At 43.4% G+C, this 18,666-nt stretch overlaps 1 protein-coding gene across 3 annotated transcripts in view; it reads left to right on the forward strand.

Annotated features, from left to right (window-relative positions):
* The window catches only part of DAGLA (diacylglycerol lipase alpha), a 55,256-nt gene extending 37,907 nt beyond the window's left edge, over positions 1-17,349 (forward strand). For all 3 annotated transcript variants that reach the window (XM_077287943.1, XM_077287945.1, XM_077287944.1), the window contains exons 9-20: positions 44-168; positions 490-649; positions 2,746-2,829; positions 2,923-3,000; positions 3,496-3,576; positions 7,515-7,657; positions 7,733-7,801; positions 8,443-8,515; positions 8,607-8,803; positions 8,898-9,027; positions 9,442-9,632; positions 16,290-17,349. In XM_077287943.1, coding sequence (XP_077144058.1) covers positions 44-168; positions 490-649; positions 2,746-2,829; positions 2,923-3,000; positions 3,496-3,576; positions 7,515-7,657; positions 7,733-7,801; positions 8,443-8,515; positions 8,607-8,803; positions 8,898-9,027; positions 9,442-9,632; positions 16,290-17,211 — 2,253 coding nt within the window. In that variant the 3' untranslated portion in view covers positions 17,212-17,349. The remainder of the gene's footprint in view (positions 1-43; positions 169-489; positions 650-2,745; positions 2,830-2,922; positions 3,001-3,495; positions 3,577-7,514; positions 7,658-7,732; positions 7,802-8,442; positions 8,516-8,606; positions 8,804-8,897; positions 9,028-9,441; positions 9,633-16,289) is intronic.
* Positions 17,350-18,666: the final 1,317 nt, after the last annotated feature.

Raw genomic sequence — 18,666 nt, forward strand, 5'->3', positions numbered from 1 at the left:
GGTCCTGATTGCTTTTTTTCTCACTATGTCTTCCTTACTACAGCAAGAGATGCAGCGGTACAAGGAGGTCTGTTATTACATGCTGTTTGCACTGGCGGCATATGGCTGGCCCATGTACCTCATCCGGAAACCAACTTGTGGCATCTGCCGGTTGGCAGGGGCTTGCTCGTAAGTACTCCTTTTCACTTATGTAACCTATATTTTGCTTTCCATTCCTGTGTCTATGCTATGAATACAATAAGAACCCCTGTACACGAGGGAGCACAATTTGACTATTACACATAGCCTGGATCTATGTTGTGGACACTTGGCCTTCCAGGAGAGCTCAGTCTGATACATGGCACACGATGGAGCATGCTACTTGTGATCTTGTGGAGCATGTACATGGGGTCTCGGTTTGTGCTTTGTGTATATATTGTGGTACTTTTACATTCACACCTTGGCCTTTATTGTCTAACACGCACCCACCCCTTGGTTTCACATCCTTAGGAGCTGCTGTTGTCCTTGCTCTACCCGTCCTCGCTTTGCCCCTGGAGTTACCATTGAGGAGGATAACTGCTGTGGGTGTAACGCCATTGCAATAAAGCGTCACTTCCTGGACGAGAACATGAACATGGTGGACATTGTGTACACGTCATGTCATGATGCGGTTAGTCTTCGATCATGCTCATTTCCCTTTTTGCAGACCATCAGGGACAAATATATGAAGACTGTTCAAAAGATGGAGCTATAGTAACCTGGCATGACCTACCCTGCTATATTGCTAATGAATATATATATATGTATTTTTTTCCATAGTTTGTTTATTAAAAGGGTTGTCCACTACTAGGACAGTACATTCCCCGTACTTGGCCCTGATAAATAATAATAATAAAAAAGCTTATACTCACATCCCATGCCGCCGCCGTTCCTGCGGTGTCGGAACTCGCTCTCTTGTGTCTCTATTGTGGTTGTGAGTCCGGGGCCCAGTCAGCACTGGTGTCACTGTCCCCGCTGCTGTCTAATTGACCATGAAGAGGAAGTTGGAGAACAGCTGCTGCCCGGTCTTCCTCTTCATGTTCGCTTTGTCCGAAGGCGGAGACAGTGAGGCCAACGCTGATTGGGCACCGGGGTCATGTGTCCTTCAACTGCACGAGAGCCCAAGGACCACGAGTGTCAACACTGCTGGAACAGGGTCTGCACGAGAGGGGAGTATAAGCTCTCTTATTTTATCGGGGCCAAGCATGGGGAATGAGACGGGTTTGTCCTAGTAGTGGACAACCCCTTTAAGTACATCTTGTCCCTAGAAGACTCTTTCGTTCAGCTACTTACCATGTTAACTCTAAGAGTAGCATACAGAGCTATGTTGTCCCCATCATAAGAATGCTTGTATCTGGCAATATTAAAGGGGTTGTCCAGGACTAAATAGCTTTTTGGCTCATAGTAAAAATAATAAACCGTCACGTAGCAACTACCTTCCTATTTTATCTGGCGCTGGATTGTCGAATGTTCCTGCCAGTGATTTCAGCTGCTCCACGTCAACAGAGCAGCTCTTTTCCTTCCAGATTACTTTCCCACAGTTATGCAGCGGGGACCTGACTGTCAATCACCATGACATTGGCAGTTCTGTCAATCAGCACAACATCGGCAGTTCTGTCAATCCGCACGACATCGGCAGTTCTGTCAATCAGCACGACATCGGCAGTCGCACCCCATCCACAGAGCGCAACGAAAGAGAAACTGCTTCTCTGTCAACATGATGTCAGCAGAAGCTGCTAAGTCGCCGGCGGGTCCGGTCTGTGACCACTCTGTGCCGGCAGATATTGATGGAGGGCAAAACAGGCAGGTAGTTAGCAACTACTTTCCTGTTAGTTTTTTTTAAGCCCGTTGTTAAAAACTAACTTAGTCCAGGATAACCCTTTCAAGGCTGTATGATCTATATATAAATTATATGTTCACAAATGCAGCTCTAGTTTAATTCCAAAACTGGAAATCTCCTTTTAAGGGGTTTGTCTAGACAACGTATTGATGAGCTGTCCTTATGATGGGGCATAAATGTTAGATTGATGGGGGTCTGAGAGTCGGCACTTCCTCTGATCAGCGATCAGCAGGTCCTATGGCTGGGGTAAGTGCCCAGAACTTCACAGCGCCACACACTCTGCAGTGGCCATTCTCAAGTACTGCAGCTCAGGCTCCTATTGAAGTCACTAAGAATTTAGCCGATCTATTAACGACAACCAATGAAGAATGCTAATGATGTGTCACCAATATCAGTCTTGAACAAGCCCTTTAATACCAATTTTCTACAGTATATATATATATATATATATATATATATATATATATATATATATATATATATATATATAAAATGACTGGAAATGAAATGTTATAACATTATAGTTGACTTAATTATAAACTACAAGTATAAAGTTTTGATTGCATTATTATATACTATTAATGAAGTCAAAGCAAGTGATATAAGGACCAAGACTTGTTTGATTGGAAATATATATTTAACAGACTATTTGGATTTCAATGCTAAATATTAATCATGTGTCCTAAGGGTATGAAATATGAGACAAGTGGGGATCCAAGTGCTGGTTACGCGTGATCTCATACATGTGACCTCCCGACTCCAGACAACAATCTGGGGGATACAGAATTAACAGTGTGTTATTGGGAGAATTTTTATTTATTCTTCATGTATATTTTTCCTTTCCAAGTGGTTCCTATTGGCATTTATAGGGTGTTCTCTTACTATAGGTTTATGAAACCCCATTCTTTGTGGCTGTCGATCATGAAAAGAAGAAAGTTGTGATTAGTATACGTGGCACTCTCTCTCCCAAGGTAAAGGAATAGATACATGCTTCATCACTAGATGTAAGGACAACCGATATAGGTAATATAAGTCATGCCAAACCTCTCACGGTGTATTCCCAGGACGCCCTGACGGACCTCACCGGAGATGCGGAGCGCCTGCCAGTGGAGGGACACCATGGGACATGGTTGGGGCACAAGGTATGGATGGCTTGGCTTTTTGCAGGGTGATCCAGAGGGTAGCATGCAGAATCAGTAGCTGACCTGTCTCCCTCCATGATGTCCATTTGCGCTAATCTCCTATATGACAACAGAAATGTATCAAACCCATTGCAAAAGAAAGGGATTTTCAATTTGATTGGTGTCAGCTATCAATAATTTCTTGGTTTTTGAAATCAAGGTGTTTTCAGATGTCGTCACCGCAGCCTGTAGTTTCCGGATACCTATACTTATGAATAGTTCTTCTGTTTTTGCAACATGTTACAAGTTTAGTGACCCTTGTATCTGTTCATCTCTGGTCAGTCTTGCACGATCTGCATTACTCATTCGTGTGGCGTAAAGCACACAGTATTTTAAGGTGCGTGACCCTTTGAAATGGAATGAGCGGTACATAAACTTTGCCCTTTTAGCAATGTCATCTAGTGCTGCTTGGTAATCAGAATATGTGACCTCATTCCAGTTATTTCATGTTTATAGGGAATGGTTCTTTCTGCTGAGTATATTAAAAAGAAATTGGAACAAGAAATGGTGCTTTCTCAGGCATTCGGCAGAGATCTGGTAAGAATAAAGATAAGATTGGAACAAGCGTGGGACATGTTTTGTATTTCCCTTTTTGTAAATCACTGCGTAGAGTATGCTCTTTCTTGGCTATTATAAGACACATTTGTAGACTTCTGGGGGGTAGTCCGATCTTCAAAATTATAGGAAAATGTTGATAAAATTAGCTGCAGTGTATATATTGGAGAAGTTCACATCTGAAGTGACTATGACTCCAAGTCTGCTACATGGTATGGATCATTTAATGAACTATTGGATATGTAAATATAGGATCTATTGGGCCTGAATTGTCCTCGTGTGATCGCAGAGGATTATTATTATTTATTTATATAGCACCATTAATTCCATGGTGCTGTACATGAAAAGGGGTTACATCAAAATACAAATATCACTTACAGTAAACAAAACTAACAATGACAGACTGGTACAGAGAGAAGAGGACCCTGCCCTTGCGGCTTACATTCTACAGGATTATGGGGAAGGAGACAGTAGGTCAAGGGTTGCGGTAGCTCCAATGGTGTTGAGGTGGCCGTGTGGTCTTTACAGGCTGTAAGCTTCTTTGAAGAGGTGGGTTTTCAGGTTTCTTTTGAAGGATCCAAAAGTAGTGGATAACCGGATGTGTTGGGGCACTGAATTCCAGAGGATGGGTGATATTCCGGAGAAGTCTTGGAGGCGATTGGGTGAGGAGCGAATAAGTGTGGAGGAGAAGAGGAGGTCTTGGGAGGACCGGAGATTACGTGGGGGAAGATATTGAGAGATTAGTGTGGAAATATACGGAGGAGAAAGGTTATGGATGGCTTTGTAGGTCAGTGTTAGTAGTTTAAACTGGATACGCTGGGAAATTGGGAGCCAGTGAAGGGATTTGCAAAGAGGGGAAGCAGGAGTGTAGCGAGGAGAGAGATTAATTAGTCGTGCAGCAGAGTTAGGAATGGACTGGAGGGGTGCGAGAGTGTTAGAAGGTAGGCCACAGAGGAGTATGTTGCAGTAGTCGAGGCGGGAAATCATTAGGGCATGCACGAGCATTTTGGTAGAGTGTGGGTTGAGGAAAGGACGGATTCTGTGATAAACACAACATAATAAATATGCTCATCTCAGTATGTTTATCTCGACAAACAGCAGACCTTACAGACAGACAAACAAATAATATCCTCTTGCCCTTCATTCAGATAAGTGATATTCCTCTAGTATGTCTCCTGATGAACCGACCTCGGAGAAACGCGTCGTTGTGTTTATGTATTATCTAAAACACTGGGGACTAATGCAAATTGTTCTATTTGTACACGTTTATGATTGGGTGCTATAGTGTATCTACATTAAGGACTGTACGCTCGGCCTGCTTTTTTGTATTTCTTCAGTTTTTTGCCAATTGGCAGTGTTAGGGCTTACTAGGGCCAGACGACGGGAGTGGGGGCGCCAATTGCGCAGGATATTTAGGGTGCCAACCCCCGCAAGCAGGAAGTGAGCATCTAGGTACAGTGTTAAAAGGCTATAGGCCATATGGGGATATGTGCAATTATATATTGAGTGCGTGTCATTGAGGATTTATTACAGCACTCTTGCACTTTATCATTAATTAGTGCCCCTATTATACAGCACACTGGTCAAATTTATTTGTTTGTCTGTCTGTAAGGTCTGCTGTTTGTCTATTTTTCTCACACTTGAGGGTTGCCCAGGGTGAGTCAGGACGAGCCTACGTTGAGCGGGGGCGCCATTGCGCAGGATTTATAGGGTGCCAACCTCCGCAGCAAGGTAGGGTATAGATAGTCAGTACATTAGGGACTGAGTGCACCCTGTATCTTTTTTCAGCCAAACATTGGACATTTGTTAGGTCGTGATTGTTGTTGTTTTTATCTTTATCTATAATAAATGTTATGTTTTATTATGTATTAGATTTATCTGTTGATTTAGTGCTGGTAGTCGGTGAACTTCAGGTTTTTTTGGGCACTTATAATATATATTTTTTTCTGTGATGTTATTGTGCCAGGGTTGTCTATTGGTTCGTCGCACTCTGCTATGCATGACAGGGGCGACTGTGTCAATAGCTGATGCAAGAGTGGCATTGTAGAAAGCAGTGACAGTGTCTGTCGTGGAGTGAGGATATAGAGAACAGTGGTAGGATAGAGTCAGAGAGTGTGTGGGTGTCTAGGTGTGCGAGGCTCCTGCGTGGCTGCGCATGGTGCTGGACATGGGTGACAGGTGAGGAGGACAGGGATGAGAAAGTGAGTAGATGGTGGTCAGATAGAGGGAGAGGGGAGGTTGTGAAGTTAGATAGGGAGCATAAACGGGTGAAGACCAGGTCTAATATGTGTCCATCTGTGTGGGTGGCTGAGGAGGACCACTGAGTAAGTCCAAAGGATGAAGTAAGGGACAGGAGTTTGGAGGCTGCTGACTGGTGGGTGTCAATGGGGATGTTGAAGTCACCCATGATGATGGTGGGAATGTCAACAGACAGAAAGTGAAGGAGCCAGGTGGAGAATTGGTAAATAAAGGCAGTGGTCGGGCCCGGAGGTCGGTATATGACGGCCATTTGTAGGTTGTAGGGGGAGTAGATGCGGACAGAGTGGACTTCAAAAGAGGGGAGGGTAGAGGTGGGATTGGGCTAAAGGTATAGTTGGAAGAAAGGAGAAGGCCCACTCCTCCACCATGTTTGTTGCCAGGGTGAGGAGTGTGGGTGAAATGGAGGCCACCGTAACATAGTGCAGCAGGGGAGGCTGTGTCATAGGGTGTCAGCCATGTTTCAGTGATGCCCAGAAAGAAAAGATTACGAGAGGTAAAGAGGTCGTGAATCACGTGGAGTTTATTGCAGATGGAGCGGGCATTCCATAGTGATCCAGAGAGAGCGTGCAGGGGATGGGCGTCATTGGCACGGATTTGAGGTGGGCAAGATTTCCGGTGTTTATATTGGGTTGGGAGCGATAGGAGGGTGTAGTAATGGGAGGCATGAGCTGTGGGGGTCCAGGATTGGGAGATATGTCGCCAGCAGTGAGAAGCAGAGAGAGACAGAGCAGGTGGGAGAAGGAGAGTGGGCGGCTTGTTTTGTGTGTTATTAGGAGAGATCTGAGGTTGAGGAGGAGGTCAGCAGAGGACGTCAGGTGGGGAGGCAGGAGGGAAGGAGAGATTATTACTTGGTTAGGGGGTGCTGGGGTTTCAGGATAGCGAAGGAGAGTGAGGAATAAGGGAGCCAAAACTGTTAGAGCTTATGTCAGCATGATGAGAATAAGTGTGGCAGAAAGGGAATATAATTTAGTACAGTTATTAACAGTGGTTAGTCTTACCTTCTGTTCACTTCTGGCTCATTTCTGGCATATTTCTGCTATAACATTTGCTGTTATCCTTTTAGAGACTTCCTTATAGAGACAGACCTGTGTCTCTGAATTTATAACAGGCTAAGGGCTCATGAAATAGGCCAGGTGTGATCAGGAGGGAGGGGCAGCAGGGAGACTGATGACAGATACAGGAGAGGATTAATTAGAAGTCAGGAGGGAAAATGCAAGGGGAAATAGATCCAAATGGAAAGATAAAGCCTTGGCATCAAGGAATTAAAATGAGAAAACATTCAGGGGAAGGGGAAAAAAAAATCAGTCATAGCAGCCAGCGGACATACCAGGAAGAAATAGCAGGGTAAGGAAGATCAGGAAAGTTGGGTGATGGTGATGGGATTGGGGTAGCAGCCAGCGGACATACCTGAGGATGAAGCAGATAAGTTGTCAGATTGATAGCAATAACAAAGCATAGCAAAAATAAAAATGAAGCATCTAGAACAGGGGGTTATTTTTCTGGCATATTTCTGCTATAATATTTGCTGTTATCCTTTTAGAGACATCCTAGAGGATTAGAGGATTGTATATTCATTGCAGCTCAAGTTTTAACCACCTGTAACTTAAACTAGGCTGTCGCTGAATCTAGGACATCTCATGGACTACTTCTTGTGTTCCCAGGGACGTGGAACCAAACACTATGGCCTAATTGTGGTGGGTCACTCGCTGGGAGCTGGCACTGCTGCTATTCTTTCCTTCCTTTTACGTCCACAGTACCCCTCCCTAAAGTGTTTTGCTTACTCTCCACCAGGCGGCCTCCTAAGGTACGTATTCTGTAAATGTCTTGAGCGTGGTTGTCATCTGTAGGCCTCACTAATACCATGCCAATTTATTTTCAGCGAGGATGCTATGGAGTATTCCAAGGAGTTTGTTACATCTGTTGTGCTTGGGAAAGACTTGGTACCCAGGTAATTTTTTGGAAATATTTTAAAATTACACACTAAAGTAAGGGTTCCCAACCTATGGCTCCGGAGCCGCATGTAGGTTGCAGGCCCATGATATGTGGCTTGTGGCTGTCTGCCAGCTTGGTGTCTAGTACCAGATCAAGCAACCAGCTATGGAGAAAAGGTCTCCAGATGACTTTTGTGAGTAGCCCCACACAGAAGAGCAGAAGTGGATGTAAACTTTCTGGCAAGGGTTATGAGGGAGAGAAATAAATATTGTAAGCTGGAAATAAGATACTGACGGTCAAAGGGGTGCTTGACGCTGGACACAATAATGTGGTGAGAGTGGGTGATTCGGGAATACCGAATGGGGTTAAGTGGGAACCAATGGAAGCAAGTATCCTGCCTACAATGGAAGGGGGCACAAGGTAAGTATCCTGCCTACAATGGAGGGGGCACAAGGTCTCGGTTTGCTTTCTGTGAAGAAGCTTTGGCTGTCATCACATCTGTCATGGTGGGTTCTGAGTGTTATTACTGTGGAGGAGAGCTCTGGAAGTGGCTTGCAACCATCTTTCCGTTGAATGTGGCTTTCAAGGTAAAAAAAGGTTGAGGACCGCTACACTAGAGCATACATTGAGCTAACCCTAAACGTTCTTTTTTTGTAGGATAGGCTTGTCTCAGCTTGAAGGCTTCCGCAGGCATCTTCTAGATGTTCTTCAAAGAAGCAACAAGCCAAAGGTTTGTAGTGTATACATTTCTCTGCTATAGTGGATTTGTCTTATGGCACTCCTTACTCTAAATGCATTCTTGGATTTTCTTGCTTTCTTAGTGGCGGATTATTCTGGGGGGTACTAGGTGTATACCTAAATCAGAACTTCCTGACGATTGTGAAGGGATAACTGTGCCTAGTAACCGGCTTTGGACTCACCCCAGTGACCTAACCATAGCACTGTCAGCCAGCACCCCACTTTACCCTCCTGGACGGATCATTCATGTTGTGCACAATCATCCTGCAGAGCAATGCTGGTGAGAGGCAATGGTGTTTTCTATAGATCTGCTATTTAGCACTTATCAGTACAGATCTTTCTTGTATATTGCATCATAACCCTTCTGTTCTTAGTTTCTGGGATCAAGAGGAACCAACCTACTTTGCCATTTGGGGAGATAACAAAGCATTTGAAGAAGTAATAATCTCCCCGGCCATGCTGCATGAACACCTTCCTCATGTTGTAATGGAGGGACTGAACAAGGTGAAGATGTTGTTACTTAATGTTTGTTTGTAGGGATTTTAGGATTAGAAGAATTACTTTTTTCTGGTGTTTCAACTCTGGTCCAGACACTTTTTAATGGAGATGAGCTTCAATACCAGGAACAGCCCAATGTAAAAAGCAGTGCCATTTCTGAGGGAGAAAGAGCAGACCTATTTTTCTGTCCCCAGACAATGCCTTTTAACTTAGAAAAATCTATTCCTGTCATATTACAATACTAGACCATTTGTGTCCTGAGCCCACCATTCTTCTACCTACCAGTAGACTTCAAAATGCCAGCAATATCCTGGTAGGACCAGCCCCAGTTGGCCTGTAGGTTGTCCTGCCATACGCCTGCCTCGCCTTACATTGTGGTGTGGTCTAGTATATTATACCTTTCTTCTCTCTCCTATGTAGGTGTTGGAAAATTATAACAAGGGCAAAACTGCTCTTCTGTCAGCTGCCAAAGTGATGGTGAGTCCAACAGAAGTGGACCTGAACCCAGAACTGATCTTTCATCAGCCGCCTCATCTGTCGCCTCCTATTCTGGAGGTGATCCCTGCAATCATGCCTGGCACCAATGCCAACAGGAGGAACAGCAGCACTAAGTAAGTTGGGAACGCCAGGGAGAGTTAGTGGGGGTGTCTGCTGAGTGTTATCAGGAGCCATGAGATGGGTTCTTTAGTAAATAACTTATCCCCTGTCTTTCGGGCTGTGACATTTCTATGATCCATTGAATGTTCCTGTTATAGTGTTTTCTGTGGCTCCATTTTTCATTTTTTTGGGTTTCTCCTATTTTACCCCATACACGCCCCACTTTCCTTACGCATGTTTCTTGTCCTCATTATTCAGGATCCTGTCTGGTGTCATTTCTCTTTGTTCGCCTGTGTAATGGACACTGTTCTGTCAGTTTTTCTTGCATTACCATGGCCTGTTTGTCGTGATTAGTAATCTCTCATCTGTGAGTCTTTTCAATCTTTATCATATTACAGTTGTGATGCTGCTGTTTTTATCATCCATCTTTATTCTTCATAGTTGTTAGTCATGCCGTGTTGTCCGCCAGAATCCCACCCTGCCTAGTTTTAGTCTCTCAGGTTTGTGAATTCATAACTCCTCTGCTGTGAATCCTTACTGCAGGTTAGTGTCTGAAATCTGTGGAATTGCTCTTCCTTTGAATGTGGGCTTCAGTTCCATAGTTGTTCCCCATATAATGATTTAAAGACCCTTGCACTGAGTCAGTAGCTGCTGTGACCTGAGTTCACCATACAGTAATAGAGTGCTCTAATCTGAGATTGAGGACCGACACGTAGACCATTTATGAGCTTATTTTCAGTCTCGGAGGAGAGCAGCATTCAACTGACCAGCTCTGCTCTTTTCACATGAGCAATCAGTTGGGGTCTCATAATTTGATTCCTACAGATCAAAATGTATTACATTTTAAAAACTTTTGTGAATCTGTCATTAGATTCATGCTGGTCAAACCACTGGCAGTTTAACTTAGTTCTCAGCTGTGCAACAGACATGTCTCTCCCATGTGTGTACATGGGGAGAAACTTGTCAATCAGGTGGAGTGATGTGGGGAGAAGCTGGCCAGGGGCAGTGTCTCTCCCTTAAGTCCTGAGTTGACTTTTCAGACTGATTTCTCTGTATCGCAGCAGCGTTTCAGGATAACACAGACCTGGCTGCAAGGCTCTGGTCCATGCTGCCTGTATTTTGGGCAGCAGGAATCTAATGACTGGTGCCCTTTAAGGTGTTATCTAATGGTCAATGACATATTGGCTAGTTAGAAAAAAATATATTCGAAAAAATAATTTCATTGAACATAGAGTTCCCTATTAGGCACCAAAAACTTGATTGAAACTGAGAGTTCTGAGATTTTTTTACATCATCCCTCTCACCCAATGTTCAAAGGGGTTATCCAGGATTTTGAGGACTGGATCTACTGTTTCCATAGCCCCCTACAACTCTGTACCCTGTATAGTGGCTGTTTCGTAGGCACTCCTGCTCAGATCACATTCACTTCTACCAGAGAATGGCCACTACGTAGTGTACGGGGCTGTGATCTCGACTCCGCTGATCTTGGGTGGGGTGAAGGGGTCTGACGCCCACAATCTGATATTGAGGAGTCACCCTAAATGCTGTATCCTACGTTCAGGTACTTGTACACGTCTGATAGCATTTGGTGCAGATCGGCTGACTATATAATGATTATAGGATTGTCCCTACCCTGTCCTCGGGCTCATGTTGGTGCGGGGAGAAGGAAAGCAAATATTTGATATCCTGCTCTTACCAACATATCGTCACAAATGTTTATATGTAAGAAGAGTGTTACAAGGTTCTTCTGTCACATGGCCACGCATTCTCAAGGAGAGTAATTTTCTTTGGTTGGCACTAATGTATTATTTTCCAACTATATTCAGTATTTATACTTTGACCCAGTGCATATAAGTGAGAATTTACCCTTTTGTAAGAGCAGATAGGCAAAGGTGATCGTCTGACATATCGGAGGTACATAGCTGATCACATTGGGGGTAGATATTGGCTTGGACAATACAGATTTCTACAAGCAGGTGACTGATGGTTTGCAGAAAGTCTGAACTTTCCACTTGAACCATTACTAGAAAACGACATTTATCTGAATGTAGCAGCACAAAATTCATCTTTCAATAGTTTTGCAAATCTGTGCAGATCCAATCTGCTGATCTCATCGGACACGAATAACTCACCATTATTTTTTTATATTTATTTTTTCCATCTATAATTGTTAAAGTAAGATTTAAGGATTATTTTTGATCACCGGTAAAACAAGTGCTTTTTACTCATTAGCATTAATAGTTCTTTATGATTCTAAAACACTTGGCTTTAGCCAATGAAAATCTTCACTTTTTATCACTCACAAGTTTATTTTTTATCTGCTGCTGGCAAAGTGGGCAAATATCTATTGTGTATGGCAAGCTTTCTGCTTGACACAAATTATAATGCACTTCATATTGGAACAATCTTCACATCTTCTCCTAACGCAGTCACAGCATTGTACAGGTCTCCAAAGATTTGATATAAAGTATTTATGGCTTATGTCATTAATTCCATTCAGATGTGGACGTGACCGGTGCCAGAGAAGCTGTTTAAAGGGAGTGTGCAGCGTCCCTCATTTCTGACTCCAGCGTGGAGAGACATTAATGCGCACCGGATATGAGAGTTGCCCAATTCCCGTGACCTAAAATAAGTTTATGATAATGTATTTCCATAAATGCTATAATATAATACATGAAAACTTTAGAGGTATTTTCTGGTATCTTAGAAACTTTGGCAAGTATTATGAAATATTATAAAATAAAAAATTTAACCACTACTTAGTCTTAGAATCCCCCCACTACCCTGTGCATCCGGCAAGGGAGGGGATTCAGTGGGTAAGTAGTGGATAGTTGTTTATTAGATATCACCTTGGCCACCATATCTAAAAATCACTCAAAAAATACACACACGCGTGTACCCACGCACACAGTACTGTGCTACAATGTTATGCCGGGGTGGAGAAAATGCAGCAAATTAGGAATTCCTATTCAAAAATGTATATTTTTAGTTTACTTACAGTACAGACCAAAAGTTTGGACACACCTCTTTTAAAGATTTTTCTGTATTTTCATGACTATGAAAATTGTTTATTCATACTGAAGGCATCAAAACTATGAATTAACACATGTGGAGTTATACACTTAACAAAAAATTGTGAAACAACTGAAATTATGTCTTATATTCTAGGTTCTTCAAAGTAGCCACCTTTTGCTTTGATGACTGCTTTGCACACTCTTGGCATTCTATTGATGAGCTTCAAGAGGTAGTCACCAGGAATGGTCTTCCAACAATCTTGAAGGAGTTCCCAGAGATGCTTAGCGCTTGTTGGCCTTTTTGCCTTCACTCTGCGGTCAGGGTTCAGGTCTGGTGACTGTGGAGGCCAGGTCATCTGGCGTAGCACCCCATCACACTTTTTCTTGGTGAAATAGCCCTTACACAGCCTGGAGGTGCGTTTGGGGGCATTGTCCTGTTAAAAAATAAATGATGGTCCAACTAAACGCAAACCGGATGGAATAGCATGCCGCTGAAAGATGCTGTGGTAGCCATGCTGGTTCAGTATGCCTTCAATTTTGAATAAATCCCCAACAGTGTCACCAGCAAAGCACCCCCACACAATCACACCTCCTCCTCCATGCTTCACGGTGGGAGCCAGGCATGTAGAGTCCATCCGTTCACCTTTTCTGCGTCACACAAAGACACGGTGGTTGGAATCAAAGATCTCAAATTTGGACTCATCAGACCAAAGCACAGATTTCCACTGGTCTAATGTCCATTCCTTGTGTTCTTTAGCCCAAACAAGTCTCTTCTGCTTTTTGCCTGTCCTTAGCAGTGGTTTCCTAGCAGCTGTTTTACCATGAAGGCCTGCTGCACAAAGTCTCCTCTTAACAGTTGTTGTAGAGATGTGTCTGCTGCTAGAACTCTGTGTGGCATTGACCAGGTCTCTAATCTGAGCTGCTGTTAATCTGCGATTTCTGAGGCTGGTGACTTGCATAAACTTATCCTCAGAAGCAGAGGTGACTCTTAGTCTTCCATTCCTGGGGCGGTCCTCATGTGAGCCAGTTTCTTTGTAGCGCTTGATGGTTTTTGCCACTGCACTTGGGTACACTTTCAAAGTTTGCCCAATTTTTCGGACTGACTGACCTTCATTTCTTAAAGTAATGATGGCCACTTGTTTTTCTTTAGGTAGCTGCTTTTTTCTTGCCATAATACAAATTCTAACAGTCTATTCAGTAGGACTATCAGCTGTGTATCCACCAGACTTCTGCACAACACAACTGATGGTCCCAACCCCATTTATAAGGCAAGAAATCCCACTTATTAAACCTGACAGGGCACTCCTGTGAATTGAAAACTATTCCCGGTGACTACCTCTTGAAGCTCATCAAGAGAATGCCAACAGTGTACAAAGCAGTCATCAAAACAAAAGGTGGCTACTTTGAAGAACCTAGAATATAAGACATAATTTCAGTTGTTTCACACTTTTTTTTGTTAAGTATATAATTCCACATGTGTTAATTCATAGTTTTGATGCCTTCAGTGTGAATGTATAATTTTCATAGTCATGAAAATACAGAAAAAGCTTTAAATGAGAAGGTGTGTCCAAACTTTTGGTCTGTACTGTATATTAATTAACAAAGGGAAATCTACATCAAATTAATATTTGGTGTGACCGACCTTTGCGTTTAAAACCGCATCCAATACACTTGTCACTTGCGCACAGGTTATGGAGGAATTCGGGAGTGAGATAATTTCATACGTCTTGGAGGACTAACCACAGATCTTCTGTCTGTTCATGTAATTCCTGACAGACTGGATGATGTTGAGATCAGGACGGTGAGGCCGTATCGTCACTGCCAGGACTTTGTTCTTCTTTACGCTGAAGATAGTTCTTAAATACAGCGGCTGTATGTTTGGGGCCGTTGTCCTGCTGCAGAATAAATTTGGAGCCAATCAGACGCCTCCCTGATGGAATTACGTTATGGATAAGTACCTGCGTGTAGTGCTCAGCATCGAGGACACTATTAATCCTAATCAAAGTCCAAATGCTGTAATGCAGCCACAAATTTACAAGGACCTTCCACTGTTGCCTACAGGGACTCATTATTGTGCCGCCCTTCTGGAACAGGCTGCTTCTGTTACACTGAAATATTTCATAGTTTGGCTCATTAGTCCAGAACACTTTAAGCCATTTTTTCAGCACCCCAGTTCCTCTATTTTTGAGCATAGTTGAGTAACTTGATCTTGTTTCCATTTTGAAGGTATGGTTTTAGTCACAATCTTTCCGTGAAGACAACTTCTGGGGAGACCTCTATAAACAGTTGATGGGTGTAGCTGGAGCCAACTGGTTGCTGCCAGTTCTGAAATGATGGCACTGCTGGATATCTCTTTGGCCAATGTCTGTGTCTATGGTCCTCAAAATTGCCTATTTGTTGGCGTCTTCAGTGCTGAAACATACGGATAGATGCTTATCCATCATGTAATACTAACAGGGAGGCATCTGATTGGCTCCAAATTTATTCTGGAGCAGAACAACGGCCCCAAACATACAGCCAATGTCATTAAGAACTATCTTCAATGTAAAGAGGGCCAAGGAGTCCTGGCAGTGATAATATGTCCTCATAGAGCCCTGATGTCAACATCTTTAAGTCTGTCTGTGATTACATGAAGAGAAAGAAGGATTTGCGAAAGCGACATCCCCAGGAGATCTGTGGTTAGTTCTCCAATATGTTTGGAACAGTCTGCCTGCCAAGTTTCTTCAAAAACTGTGTGCAAGTGACAAAATGTATTTAGAAGAATTGATGCTTCTGATGCAGTTTAAGGCAGAGTGCAGCCACACCAAATATTGATTTGTCTTGGGGCGCAGTCAGACATATTGTACCGCAGAACACGCACCGGCCGGTGGCTCTCCCTAACCAAGCGTGACCACTTTATATATTCCTCTGCAACTATCGCTCAGGTCCGTGCACTGAGTTCCAATATTGTCCCAATTTATACGGCCGTCTCACTGCGCCCTTAGATTTCTCTTTTTTGTTCATTCTTCGCATTTTAATTTTTGAACTGATTAAAATAATTCACATTTCTATTTTTGAAGCATTATTACATTACCGCGTTTCTTTCCACACCTGCCTAAAACCTTTGCATAGTACTGTGATAGATATCCCTTGCTTCATACGTGATGGCACATGATTGCATTGGTGCAGAAATTGACTCTATTATTAACTTTTATTATATAGTTTAATTGGACAAAAATTAATTTGGTTTCCAAAATTATATAAAAATTGTTTTAACAATGTTAGTTTATTAGAAAGCAGAAATCTAAAGCCAATCGATGCATTGTAAGAGGAAAAATGGTCTTTCCTGCCAAATAATAAATAAGAGATTTCTATTTTTTATTATAATGAGTAGAATAGGAGACATGCACAAAACCTGCCAGGCATCTAGCGGTGTTTCCCCCCCCCCCACACTTACTGCCCCCCCAGCATGCCTCAGCATGGTCTACAAAAGCCCGGTGCTGAAATAAATAAGAGGTGCAATAATGGTTTATGTGGAGGTCCAGGCTAGAGCTGCACATTTTTCAGCCAGGGCGAGGATGGATTGACTTTGGATCTGCATTTTTCTTTATCTTTGTCGTTTCTATTTCTGTCCATCTTTGTATTGATGTTATTCTTGTGTTGCCCAAACCTCTGTAGGAGTAAGCAGTCTGAAATCAGCCTTGAGGGATTTTATGACTCTCGTCTCCTATCGCCGGTGCTGAAGGATCCGGTTGAGCTTCTGTTAATGAGCACCAAGGATTGCCTGGCAGTGTCGCTGCATGACCGCAGAGCGCCATTAGCCACAATGGAGAGCCTCTCTGACAACGAGTCCGTCTACAGCTTTGACTCCAGGCGTTCTTCTGGATTCCGAAGTATTCGTGGTTCACCCAGTTTGCGGGCTGTCTTGGAGCGAGACGAGTCGCACTGCTTCTTCATTGACCCAACCATTCCAGAGGAGAATCCATCCCTGAGCTCCCGCACTGAGCTTCTTGGGGCAGATGCCCTTTCTAAGCACTCCCAAGAGAGCCAGCACACCGAGATTATCCATAACAGTGGTCGTTCCTCACCCGGAGATTTACCACCCTGGGATGAAGAAGCGACAGCAGGAGCAGAGACCACCAGGGTGCAGACCCCAGCACAGGAAGAGCTAGCTTTGCAGAATGGACGCCTCACTGAAGTTCCAAGCCCGCAGGTGCTAGAATTTGCAGAATTTATAGATAGTCTTTTCAATTTAGACAGTAAAAGTGGATCCCTGCAGGATCTTTATCACATGATGGTGTCAGATGGAACAGACCGTGAAATTCCCAAGTCTGTAAGTGATCAAGAGATACTACTAAGAGCACAATTTGAGCCAAATCTAGTGCCCAAGCCTCCTCGACTCTTTGCTGGCTCAGCAGATCCCTCATCTGGCATATCTGTTTCTGCCTCTTTTCCCCTTAGCTCCTCAGGTGAGCTCATGGACCTTACACCGACAGGTATGAGCAGCCAGGAGTGCCTGACCCCCGATCCCACCCGGACTGCCACACCTACAGGACCCACTCATGGCAAACAGGAAGAACTACTCATCTCTGCTCTCTAGCAAATCGCACATAGACAATTGAGGAGAGGATATTTGGTGGAAATGCAGCTTTAGGAGTAGATTAATGCAAGCTTACAATAGGAAGAGATAAGCCAGAGCTCAGTTACCTGGGGTAATTGAGTTGGAGGGAGAGCTGCCCTCCCGCCATCAATTTTTATGCCTGTGGCACCACTGTGTTACAGACTTTATGGCAGCTTAAAGGGATTTTCAGACTTTTTTTTTTTTTTTGTGACGATCACAAACCAAGGAAAGTGATACATTGCACTAAAAAGATGCCACCACATTGGCAGTCTTGCATGGCTTGTCTTTTACCAGCCAAAATGACTTGCCAACCTGCTTCATGAGTCTGTTCAGATGAACTGCATAGGCTTTCAGAGCTGTTTTACCTCTGTCTGCCATTAGGTATTTATATTAGGTCTTACTATTACAAATTACTGTACGCAAAGGAGGTGTAACTACAGTGCCAACTGTACCGCAAAGTGGGCAAACAAGGACACCCTTCTGCCTTCATTACTTACCTATTTTTATTTTAATTTTTTTGCCGAGTTAAAGCAAACAGATGATTGTGTCAGAGCAGAATGGAAACCTTGCTTGGTCTAAGGTAGACATAATTTCTAGTCCGTAAGCTGGAGCGGTCGCCAGTATTCCTGAAGTAGCGGGGAAGTAATATGTAGAGCTGTTCGTAATTGTGTCTTTGCAGGAACATATACGGTTGCAGTTCCTAACCTGAGTTGTATCAGTGTTTCCCTTTAAGGCAGCCATAGACATGTATAACTTAGGCTATGTGCACACGTTGCGGATTAGGCTTAGGAATTTCTGGTGCGGATTCTGTCTCTCCTGGCAGAAAACACACCTGCGGTTTTGTGTGCGGTTCCGCAGCGTTGTTTTGTGCGTATTTGCTGCGGTTTTTACCCCTGCAGTTTTCTATAATGGAATGGGTACAAAAACGCTGCAGATTCACAAAAAAGAAGTGACATGCTACTTCTTTTAAACCGCAGCGTTTCCGCAGCAGATTTTCCGCAAAGTGTGCACAGCATTTTTTTTTTCTCATTGATTTACATTGTACTGTAAATCAATTGCGGATCTGCAGCGTTTCTGCACTGCAAAAAATGCTGTGGATCCGCAGAGAATCCGCAACGTGTGCACATACCCTAAGACTTTTCTCCTCCTCCGATCCCGTGTACATTAATACGGAGATCTTGTAGATCCCGCAAGACGTGAGATTACCCAGGGATTTCTGCTTGTCCTATATCACTTGCTTGTGATCACCAGGCTTTACTTCGCCTCCACGACCTCATAAAACACTAGTTGCCATGCTGTCGGAGTATATAGCTTTTAAGTACAGGTATATTATGATATAGTATAGAACGAGAGCCCTTTTAATGCAATCAGAACCATTTTTGGGGGCCAAACTGATATTTTCTAATTGATCCCATTTGCAAGACATGTCAATGT

Source organism: Ranitomeya variabilis, chromosome 2, assembly GCF_051348905.1.
Source record: "Ranitomeya variabilis isolate aRanVar5 chromosome 2, aRanVar5.hap1, whole genome shotgun sequence".
Taxonomy (NCBI): Eukaryota; Metazoa; Chordata; class Amphibia; order Anura; family Dendrobatidae; genus Ranitomeya; species Ranitomeya variabilis.